General features: G+C 40.1%; 1 protein-coding gene across 1 annotated transcript in view; it reads right to left on the bottom strand.

Annotated features, from left to right (window-relative positions):
• Positions 1-4,658, bottom strand: part of SNX14 (sorting nexin 14) — a 69,946-nt gene extending 65,288 nt beyond the window's left edge. The window contains exons 1-2 of the mRNA XM_052646110.1: positions 4,519-4,658; positions 3,647-3,730 (exon numbers count right to left, since the gene is read on the bottom strand). Of these exons, the coding sequence (XP_052502070.1) occupies positions 3,647-3,730; positions 4,519-4,658 (224 nt within the window). The remainder of the gene's footprint in view (positions 1-3,646; positions 3,731-4,518) is intronic.
• Between the last annotated feature and the right edge of the window lie 7,451 nt (positions 4,659-12,109).

Here is a 12,109-nt window from a genome sequence, read left to right as displayed (position 1 = left end):
ACTCTTAGCTTCAGTTTGCTCATTTGTAAAATGGGGCTATAATCAAGACCCTACAAATTGAAACTACAATGACCTCCCACTATACACTAAGTAAAATGGCTAAATTAAACCTATAAACAATATTAGACAAAACTATAAAACATTTTTGGCGAGAGTATAAATTGGTATAATAACCTTGGAAAACTGGCAGTATCTACTTAAGTTAAACAAATGTATATGCTACAATGAAGCATGTTCATTTATGGGCATATACACCCAACAGAAATAAGTACATATGCCTATTCAAAGAAATATATATTAGAATAGTCACAGCAGCATTATTCATAATAGCCAAAAATTATAAACAACACAAATGCCTTTCAACAGAATGGACAAAGTGTGGTATAGTCTCAGTGGAACAGCTACCAATATATGCAATAATATGCATAAATCTCAAAAGGAGAGTTGAGAAAAAGAAACCAGATAAGAGAAGACCATATGATTCCATTTACATAAAGTTCAAAAAACAACAAAACTGATACATGACAACTGAGAATGTTACTGACAATGGAGCCTAGTAGGGTGATGTTTTATATCTTGGTAAGTGGTGGTTACATGGGTAGTTATATTTTATAATTCACAGAACTATACAATTACATATGTGTTATGTACTCTTTTATAAGTTGTATCTCAAAAAAAAAAAAATCACCAAGGCTAGTTAACAGTACATACTTTACAATGTTGTGAGGATAAATAAGACAAAAATAACTGTTTTTGTGCTGAGCACCATTCCAAGCATGTTCCATGTTTTAAAACTCAGTTAAGGACTTCCCTGGTGGAACACCACAGTTATGGCAGAAAGTGAAGAACTAAAGAGCCTCTTGATGAAAGTGAAAGAGGAGAGTGAAAAAGTTGCCTTAAAGCTCAACATTCAGAAAATGAAGATCATGGCATCTGGTCCCATCACTTCATGGGAAATAGATGGGGAAACAGTGGAAACAGTGACAGACTTTATTTGGGGGGTTCCAAAATCATGGCAGACGGTGACTGAAGCCATGAAATTAAAAGACGCTTACTCCTTGGGAAAAAAGTTATGATCAACCAGACCGCATATTAAAAAGCAGAGACATTACTTTGTTGACAAAGGTCCATCTAGTCAAAGCTATGGTTTTTCCAGTACTCACATGTGGATGTAGAGTTGGACTATAAAGAAAGCTGAGCGCTGAAGAATTGATGCTTTTGAACTACGGTGCTAGAGAAGACTCTTGAGAGAGTCCCTTGGCCTGCAAGGAGATCCAACAAATCCATTCTAAAGGAAATCAATCCTGAATATTCATAGGAAGGACTGATGTAGAGGCTGAAACTCCAATACTTTGGCCACCTGATAGGAAGAACTGATTCACTGGAAAAGACCCTGATGCTGGGAAAGATTGAAGGCAGGAGGAGAAGGGGACCACAGAGGATGAGATGATTGGATAGCATCACCAACTCGATGGACATGAGTTTGGGTAGGCTCCACGAGTTGTTGATCGACAGGGAAGCCTGTCATGCTGCAGTCCATAGGGTCGCAAAGAGTCGGACACAACTGAGAGACTGAACTGAACTGAACTGAACTGGTGATACAGTGGATGGGAATGTACCTACCAATGCAGGGACACGGGTCTGACCCCTGGTCGGGGAGACCCCACATGCCACAGAGCAACTAAACCCATGTGCCACAACTACTGAGTGTGTGCTCTAGAGCCTGCGGGCTGCACCTACTGAAGCCGATGTGCCTAGAGCCTGTGCTCTTCAACAAAAGAAGCCACCACAATGAGACGTCCACACACCGCAACAAGAGAGTAGCCCCTGCTCACCACAACCACAGAAAGCCTGTGTGCAGCAACAAAGACCCAGCACAACAACAAAAACACTTAAATCATCAAAGTAATCACAAAATGTAGGCTCCAGTATTATGCACATTATACAGATTAGGGGACTGACTCAAATAAAAATTAAGATTACTTATCCAAAGTCATATAACTAGTTAAAGGAGGAATCAGAATAAAATTCTTAACAGTCAAGCTTCAGATTCAAAACTTGTGACCACATGAATAAACTGCCTCAATAATAATGAAAACTCAACACAGTAACTAGACCAAAGTACTCACAAAGAGTTACCTATTAATACTATTGATATTACCATTATTATTAGGATTAACTTAAAAAATATTCCTTATAATACTCAAATATTCAATCCTACGATTAGCAAATGTATATAATTGTATATTCTAATCGTATGCTCTAATATATTAAATAAATACTATAAAGATATCATAATTTGAAATACATAAAGTATATTACTCTACTCTTCCCACAAAGCAGTTACAATGGTCCAAAGGTTATATCCGTTTTATCTTTCCACAGATAAAATTCATAATTTTATTAATACTGAAAGAAAATTTTATATACTAAATAACATCTTGAGAGATTTTTAGGGGTTAAAATTTCAAGACAATAAGAGAAAAGTTAATTTCAAAAAGAGTACTAGTCTAAGTTTAACCACAAATTAACCGGGGTAGTTTTTGTTTGGTTGGTTTTCTGGGGAGGTGTGGGGTTGTTTTGTTTGTTGCTTTTGTTTTCTTTTCGGCCATGCCATGAGGCTTGCAGGATCTTTTTTTTTAACTTTTTATTTTACATAGGAGTATAGTTGACTAACAATATTGTGATAGTGTACAGCAAAGTGATTCAGTTATACATATCCATATAACCATTCTTTTTCAAATTCTTTTCTCATTTAGATTGTTACATAATACCAAGCAGAGTTCCCTGTACTACACAGTAGGTCTTTGTTGGTTATCCATTTTAAGTATAGCAGTGGATCTTAATTCCCTGACCAGAGATCAAACCCAGGCCCCCAGCAGTGGAAGTCCAGAGTCTAAGCACTGGACCACCAGGGAATTTCCAACCAGGGGAGATTTTAAACTGAGAATTTCTTATAAAGTTATTTCTAAAAATTAACTGGTGAAATGCCTGTATAAAAATCATTTTTTGAAAATATGTACTAAGCATATCTTCTCATTTTTCTAGTTCCACCGCTACACCCCCAATGGTGCCATGGACACAAAAACAATCTCATTCATAAATCCAACCACTCAGAGGTAACACGTGTTATTTCGTTCTTTCTTTGCATAATACAAATACAGGGTACAGCGTTCAGATGTTATAAAGACATTGATGCTATCCTATGATTCCTTAATAATATAGATGCTGGATGCTATGATTAAGTTGAAAACCTCAGAAATCTAGTTCAACCTGTTCCTACATAGTTGTCCTACTTGGAACACCTAAACTGACCTGACTCCCAAATAAGATAAGTAAAGATGCCTGGACAAAACAATCATATAAAGTTGGCATATCTTTCATACTACACCTGTTTATCTGGCTTGAAATACCTTCCAGATGATAAAGTAAATAATTAATAGCTTCCACTCTCTTAAGGATTCCACGTCCTCCATGCTCTTAAAATCATTTTACCATCACAAAGTACATTTTCCAATAACATTAATCGCAATTTAAACCTAGTATTATATAACTCAGAATCAACTAGAAAGCAAAGCGACAAGGGAAGAAATCCAACTTCAACACAACCCCAGGAAACGGTTATCTTAGAACAAAATCAATTTACCAAGTTTCATGCGAAAGTTTCCCCGATATTATGCTTGGGGACCAATATCTCCAGATAAAGAGTAACGATGGCTGCACGCTCAGACTACGAGAGAAAACATGCAGGTGTTATCGCTGACAACTGCCTCACACGTCTTTCCACCAAAAGCAAATCTGGAAATAATTCTCAAATAATTTCGCCCCTACTACCTATTTCATCGCTACCGCTTCTAGAAATAACAGAATGAAGGACATCGACCAGTTTAGTTCAGAGGCAGAACCTTCCGCTTTCAAAATGTCAACGAAATTAACCAATTTCACCTTTCAGTCTTCCCTTTAGAAATATTCTAGGGATGACAGTACTATTTTGCCTTCTGACTTCGAGGCAACAAATCTTTGCTGTGTTGTAACCAACACCACCACTCCTTTGAGGGAGAAAGCCTAGGCTGGGATCGCTTCATATAGGGTGGGCGTGTGCGCCCGCGGGGAGGAGCGAGGGGAGTCAGTCAAAAACAGACCGCGACCGGACTTTGCAACTCTCCTCCGTCAGCTGACCGGACCGCCCTCAAAGATTTTATTCCTCTGAAAAGCATAGACGACGGAAGCCCAGGTTTTATGAAATGGGTGAAAACAAGGGAAGACTCGGGGCCGGGTGGTTGAGGAGCGAGGCCTTAGGACCCGGGGCACCCAAGCCCACCCGTCCGCACTTCCGGGCCCGGCGCCCCGCCCGGCTCCCACGGGCCGCTCTCCCAGAGGCCCCCGCAGCTCGCCCCACGTCCCGCAGCTGCGCAGCCCGACGGTCCCCGCGCAGCGATGTAACACGGCCTGAGCCCGCAGCTTCGCGGGGGGTGGGGAGGAGGGCAGTGGCCGGCCGCCCCTGCGCCGCCGTCTTACCTGTTGAGGAGCAGGGAGGCGGCGCTAAGGCAGAGCAGCAGGAAGCAGAACAGCGGGTACTGGCGACAGATCTCGCGTCCCACGTCCAGCCGCAGACGCTGCTTCAGCTTCTCCCCCATAGTCCGCACCCAGGGCGCCATCTTCGTCGGCGTCGCTGCAGCTGTACTAAAGACTGAGGCCGAGGTCTAGGCGACCCCCATCTATCGCCCGCGTCTCCACCCCCCGGGGCAGGATCGCGGACCCAGACCGCCGGCGACCGGCGGTCGGTCAGCCGGCTGCAGCCGCCCAAAGCCCCGCCCACGAGCCCCGCCGCGCGTGCGCGGCCACGCCCCCCGTCGGCCTGCGGGGACAGCCGCGAGATGTGTTCGACGTCAGCCGGCGGCGCAAGGCCCATCGCTTACCTCCCCGGTCTGGACCCTCGCACCGGCCTCCAGTGGAGAGCCCCGTTCCCCGGCGGCCGGCCCTTTGCAGAAATCGAGGGGAAGCTGCAGCACCCAGTAACCGCCTGTATTGCGGAGGAGAAACAGAAGGATGTGCCCGAGCACAGGAGAAACTGCAGCCCCCTGCAGCCACCGGGCCCTGCCTGCGGTACTCCGGAGCTCGGGGCCGCTGGGGACTGTAGTCTCTGGGACGCGCCCCTGCAGCGCTCTGCACGCCTCCTCTCCGTAGTCTCCGCTCTGCGTGGGGACAGGTCCAAGCTTTGCGCGACGCCCCAAGGGGAGGAGGGGGGGACACCTCTCAGCCCTTATTTTGCACGGGCCGCGCGCGGGTGAGTAAAACAACCCTGGAACATGGAAGAGTCAAACCCGCCGGGTCACCACGCTTGCGAGGAAGCATCTTTTACGTGCTCACGGGCGAGGTAGACTTCAGTGCACAGCAGCCCCGCAGACCTAACCAAAATGTGTGTTTGGGTGATACAACTTGGCAGGTTAAATCCCTCAATAGAGTCTCTTGGGGCTTTTGCTTTACCAAGTCATCACATTTCTCAATTTTAATTTCCTTTTTCGCCGCTACTCTGACAGATGCAGGAAGACAGTATCGTAGTAAGATTTATTTAGGCGGTGCTCTAAGCAGTTTACCCTTCACACGTTTAATTCCTGATATAGGTACTCTGGTTTCTCCTATTTTACGGCTAGATAACTGACATTACTAAGGCAGAAAGGAACTTGCTCAGAATCACACAGCTAGCGAAACCAGGCTTGCAACTATTCTAACTAAAGCCGGTTTTCCTGCTCCGTTTGTTTTTCATTCTTGGGAGGGTGAGCCTCCAAAGTGCAGAGATAGAATGTTCAGAAATTATTGTTTTAAAACATAAAAAGGTGTATGGACAGCTTAATATGTTCCCATGTTATTCCGAATGCATGGGTCTTTAATTACGCATTGCTTCCAACGTAGCATCTATTAGTGCTATTTAATTTCAATGATGTTACTAACCTTGATCACAAATTATACACATTTCTAATCCTTTTAAGATCAACATCAATAAAATTGCTGTATCAGAGTAAGAACATGGTACCAACTCAAGATCCTATCTAGAATGGTTTACCAGTTCCACAATGAGATATAAAAGTATCAATTTCACCGATCATCTTTTGGTATTATTTAAACGCACATCATAAATATACACTGTAAGACTACTCTGTAACATCGTTGGAAAGCTTAGTGCTTTTAAAAAATATTTTGAGGCACATAATTAAATTTTCAGCCTTTTTTTTTTTTTGGTGTCGTTTTAACTACCTATAACCCCTCGTTTTTATCAAATTTTAAATTTTATTTTGTATTGGGGTGTAACTAATTTTAACTAATTAACAATGTTGTGGTAGTGAACAGGTAAGGGACTCAGCCATAATATACATGTATCCATTCTCCTGCAAACGCTTTCCCATTCAGGCTGGCACATAACATTGAGCAGAGTTCCATGTGCTATACAATAGGTCCTTATTGGTTATCCATTTTAAAGATAGCAGTGTCATGATCTTTCAAAAGTCCCTTCCCCCACCACAACCATAAATTCACATAACCCCTCATTTATATGAACATTCTAGGGCTAAACTGAAGTATAAATAAAAGGTGTATGTTGAATTAATCTACATGTATCAAGTGCCTACTGTGGACTTGAGTACTTTATACTTGGGTAAGTTACTTCATCAAACTTTTCAGTAAGTTATATTGCCCTTTTTTTCCTGTTTAAAAAATTTGCTTCCGTATTTGTAAGCTCATTCTGAAATTCCTGTTCAGTTTTTCACTGAGCACCACTACATTTTAATGATAAAATATTTTGTTCTTTCAAATTAGACATCTTAACACCACCCAACTCCTTTCCCTTATGGTTTTCTTTGCAGGAGCAATTAGAATATAAGCTAATTAGACAATAGACAAATTTAAATTTTCATATTGCTCTTATGCTCAGAAAAGGAAAAAGTAAAAACAAATTCCTGCTATAAGAATACTCCATAAAAATCCAGTCTAAAAGAAGAAAAAACATTCCTATGGATCAGACTTTAATGAAGTAAAATTTTTACTCCATTAAATGTTTTTTCTTTACATTATGGCCTAGTATCCATGTCTGCTTCCCTGATGGCTCAGCTGGTAAAGAATCCACCCCCAATGTGGAAGACCTGGGTTCAATCCCTGGAGAAGGGAACGGTACCCACACTTCAGTATTTCTGACCTGGAGAATCCCATGGACTGTATACTCCATAAGCAACTTTTATTTCACTTCATCCAGGTCAGCAGTCATACACAGAGCTTGAGATTTTTTTCCAACTTTTTATTAAAAGATATGAACTTCCTAGGTGGTCCAGTGGCTAAGACTCTGCACTCCCAATGCAGGGGGCTAGGGTTCGATCCCTGGGGGCGGCTAGATCCTACATGCTGCGACCTCCGAAGCAGCCAAATACTAAACAAAAAAAAAGATATGAACTTCTAGTGAGGATATGGGATAGCCATAATCAATCCAGGTTCGGGAACCAGCTTCACCCTATACTAGCAGTTTCACTGAGCACATTTAACTTGGTGTATCTCAAACCCAATATCCTCAACTCTAAAGGTTACATTCCTCAGAAGTCTTTAAGAGATTAAACTGGGTAGAAAGTGGCTATTATTTACAATGCTTAATACAAAAAATGTTTATTTTATGGATTAACATGACAAAAAAGCCAAACCAATTAGCTTTATTTGCATTTTAACAACCTAAAATGACAATGACAGAAAATCAAAGCTGTGAGGTAGCCTAGAAACAAGTCCAGAAGTTTGTTGCCTGCCCTAGAGTTCTAGACCTGCACTGTGCTATACTGTAGCCACTATCCATTATCTTGCTATTGAACACTTGAAATGTGGCTAGTTTAAAGAGATGTGCTGTAAGTGCAAAATAGACATCAGGTTTTGAAGGCTTACTATGAAAACAAGAGTATAAACTATCTCAACTTTCAAAAGTTGACTACATGTTAAATGGTATTTTGGAAATAATAGGCTAAAAATTAACCTATTTCTTACTTTCGTAATATACTGAGTAGAAAATTGCAAATGTGGCTTGTGCTTTATTTCTACTAGACAGTGATACTAATCTTAGTATCCAGACTAATATTAGTTGTGGAGAGACCTGACAATTAAAGGCAAAAACTTTTTATAAAAGCCAGTTATCACATATGCTATTGGTACATTCTCAAACTATAAATAGTAAATGGTTAATAATGCATTCATCTAAAGGGCTCATAAACATCAAACTACAGTATCTCCATTTTAATGTTTATTAAATTAGCAAATAAATTTAAGGCACTGTACTAAATGTGGTGGCAGATAAAATGATTTAGATGCTTTCCTGCTGACCTCCAAAGGCTTACAGTCTAGTGAAGGAGACATGTCACCTAAGAAAAATAATGTATCATACAGGGCATATCTTTATATAAAGGCTGTAATAGCTTTTTTTTTTAATGACAGTTGCTGGGAAAGGGAAATTTTCAACTGATTGAGGATCAAGAAAGTCCTCTGGGAAGACAATAATTTGAACATACGAGGATTTATCTCTGCTTCCACTTAATTTTCAGAAGTGACGCAGCACAAGGCAAAGTATTTCAAATGCTTCAGAAATTTGAAAAGATGGTGTTGAGTACTTGAATCCCTTGTGACTAGGCCTACTTAACTCTGATGACCCTAAATATACACCAGATTTTAACTGTAGAGGGCCATTGTTTGTGTGGCATCTGAGTATGTAAGGGAAAGGATAGAGGAATACTCACTCACCCCTTGGAGCCATTTCAGCCTCTCCCTCTCACAGCTGCCTCCTGTGATTTGCAGTATGATCTCCTATCACAGGAATCTCAAAGCATCAACGTTCTTGTTTTACCTTTTGTGGCATTTTTAATGTTCTTTTTAGTCTTAATTTTACATTTCCTATTAGCCTCATCTCCATACAACCTATCCCTACGTATCAACCTCTGGACATAATACCTGTAAAAGGATTAATCTGCCTTCTATACCTCAAGTAGTGTTCCCTTCATTGGTTTTCAAAAGAACTCATTACAATGGAGAATATGCAACTGAAGGAAGAGCATTAAGGGACTTTTCGATAGGAGTTCAAGATGTAAAAATGCAGCTACTTTCTTATTCAACCAGCCCCCACTTTTCTGTGCAGTCATGCAGACAGACATCCAACGATAAGATATCAGTAAGATATGAAGAACTACTACTTTACAGAACCAGTGGATCAAAGAAATACTCTCTGGGTAAAAGCTATCTAAGCTTGGAATTCTGAGCTGTCTGTTTCTTAGCACCAAAAATTAAACTTCCTGTGTGTCATTTTATTTCTAAGATATGTTGGAATAACCATCCTCTCAAACCTCACTTTGATGTTAATAGGTCATAACTTCAGGAAATATAAATTATTGATTAAAAACAAAATATATTCACCTGCCTGTTGATAGGGTTTTCCAGGTAGCATCTGTGGTAAAGAATCCACCTGTCAATGCAGGAGATGGAAGAGACATGAGTTTGATCCCTGGGTTGGGAAGATGCCCTGGAGTAGGAAAGAGCAGCCCACCCCAGTATTCTTGCCTGGGAAATTCCACAGAGAGGAGTCTGACAGGCTACAGTCCATGGAATCAGAGTCGGTCAGGGCTGAGGTCAGGTGTACACACACCTGTTGGTAAATATTAAAGATTGGAAAAGGCCCTTATAATCTAATACTGCTATCCTTTGTATAAGATGGCCAATGTTTTCTTGTCTAAGGTTTTTTAAAGTTAGTTTTCCTTTAAATAAGTAACACTCCACCTTATTTCTTATATTGACTAGACAATGGCTTTCATAAAAAGAAAAATGTTAACTATATTCAGATGTTTAAATATAGCTTTCAACTGACTTCAGTAACTTGAAAATATTTTGGAAAGCCTTTATAATCATTCCTCTTATCTCTCAGTAGCTGTTTTCTGAAATATAAAAACAAAAGCATTTGCCATGGTACGTATAAACCACCATGCAACTAGGGTTGGTTCAGAATTGTGAAGATCACTAATACTGGTACTTCAATTCTAGTAAGGTTGCTAACAAATAATTAAAATAAATTTTTATATTCCTTTCATATAAATAGAAACTACTGTATTTGGTCAACTGAATCCAATTAAAAATATTAAAAAAAAAAAAAACCCGACAACTCCACACAGTATAGCTAAATAGAAATCTTGAACAGTTAAGTAATTTTGGAAATTTTTATTGAAACAATTTTATTTGAAAATTATTCCTATATAATGAGTTACCATTTAGGTTTTTTTTTAGCTCAGAAGAACACATTTCAAAACAGTCTGAATTCTGAGCATTATTAAAGTAATATGGCCTATATGCTTAGATTTTGTGAAAACAGTTCAAGATATGTATTTATTCAATATAATTGAATTATCCAGATGTTCAGTGAGCACTTCTCTTCCGTTTCAAAAAAAAAACACCAACCCATGTAACTTAAAAAAAAATGCAGCTCACTTTCAGTTCTGTATCTCCAAAGACTAAGAAAGCTTCTCCAAGAATGCACAGAAACACTGATGGCAGGGTTGGAGCAATTTTTGTAAAGCCTCAGAGATAAGAGACAACAAACAACACCTACCTAAATAGACCTTTACATGTACTGGATTTTCAAACGTTGATAATACTTCATGTATTATCCCTAAATTAGTTAAGCCTATTTACTCAAGCTCTGCCAAGTTTCATAGCCTTTTACCACTGACAGCACAAGTGCTTAGCTTGCTCAGTCACGTCTGACTCTGCAATGCCACGGACTGTAACCCGCCAGACTCCTCTCTCCACGGGATGGATTCTCCAGGCAAGAATACTGGAGTGGGCTGTCATTCCTTTCTCCAGGGGATCTTCCCCACCTAAGGATCAAACCCTAGTCTCCTGCATTGCATGAGTCACGAGGGAAGCCCCATAAAGCAGCCTATGAAACTGTTGATTGATAACAGCAGAGGATGGGAAATGGTAATGAACATGAACACTGTTGACAGAAAATGAATTTGAAGGATCGTAGCAACAGTAAATATGACTTTAATGTTTCTGAAGATTCTTCTTGCAATTATGAAGCACAGAAATACCATATTTGCAAATATTGTCAGATTAGTTACCTTCAAGCAGAAGTTGATAAATTTGGGGTTTTGACTTACACATAAATAGCTGTTACAAACCAGCAGCACAAGCAGTGAAGGGAAAAAAAAACAGCTAATGGCCTTGTATTAGCTCCAGAAAGCCAAGATTTTTGTTGTTCTAACTACATGTTCCTCAGGGATACTCTGTGATCATTTTAATTCACCTGCAGCGAGAAGACTTCACTATTTTCGCTGAAGAGGATTTCTGAGCGCTTGGCTTAGAAGGGTAAGGTGGGGACACCCATTAGTAAGATACCAGAAATGTGAAGTGCACCAAAGAAAGACAACGCTAGCAGTGTTTACAAGGCAATATCAATGGAAGGTTAAGACTAGAAGGATGAGTTCAGGCCAAATTATAAGATTTTAATTTACATGTTTGGCTTGCAGTTTACTTCTACTAGACAGTGCTATTGTAGAAACAGATATGGAGAGTGATTATAATGTGCCACTTATAAATGTGGAACCACTTAAAAGTATTTATAAATACAAAGTTTAGTCAGACAACTTCTCAAAGGGTATGGTTAGGACCTGGATAGAGGATTTTTAGACTTATTCAGTAACAAGTCATCAAATGTAGCTGTGTGTTAACAGTATATAACCACTGACAGAGCAAAGCATTCTATCATGTACAGCAAAGGGCTGAAAAGGCAAACCTGCATATAACACAAATTAATCAAGTCCTGACATTAAAGCAGAGCAGGAGTCCACACAGATGTGACATGAAGCTGCAAATAATAGTTAAGATCAAGGAAACAAGTATAGAAGGAAAAAAAGGGCAATAAAACAGATAAGAACAAGATAGTCACAGAGAGAACCAGCAAAGCACCAAGGAAACTTTTCAAGGAGAGTGATTCAGGGTGTTAGAAAAATGAAAGCTTTGGGGGGACTTTCCTGGAGGTCCATGGTTAAGACTCTTCGTTTCCAATGCAAGGGTTGAGGGTCCGATCCCTGGACAGGGAGCTAAA

The sequence above is a fragment of the Budorcas taxicolor genome, chromosome 9 (genome assembly GCF_023091745.1).
Source record: "Budorcas taxicolor isolate Tak-1 chromosome 9, Takin1.1, whole genome shotgun sequence".
NCBI classification, from domain to species: domain Eukaryota; kingdom Metazoa; phylum Chordata; class Mammalia; order Artiodactyla; family Bovidae; genus Budorcas; species Budorcas taxicolor.
The sequence above is the reverse complement of the archived record's forward strand: the minus strand, read 5'-3'. Positions and strand labels throughout refer to the sequence as shown.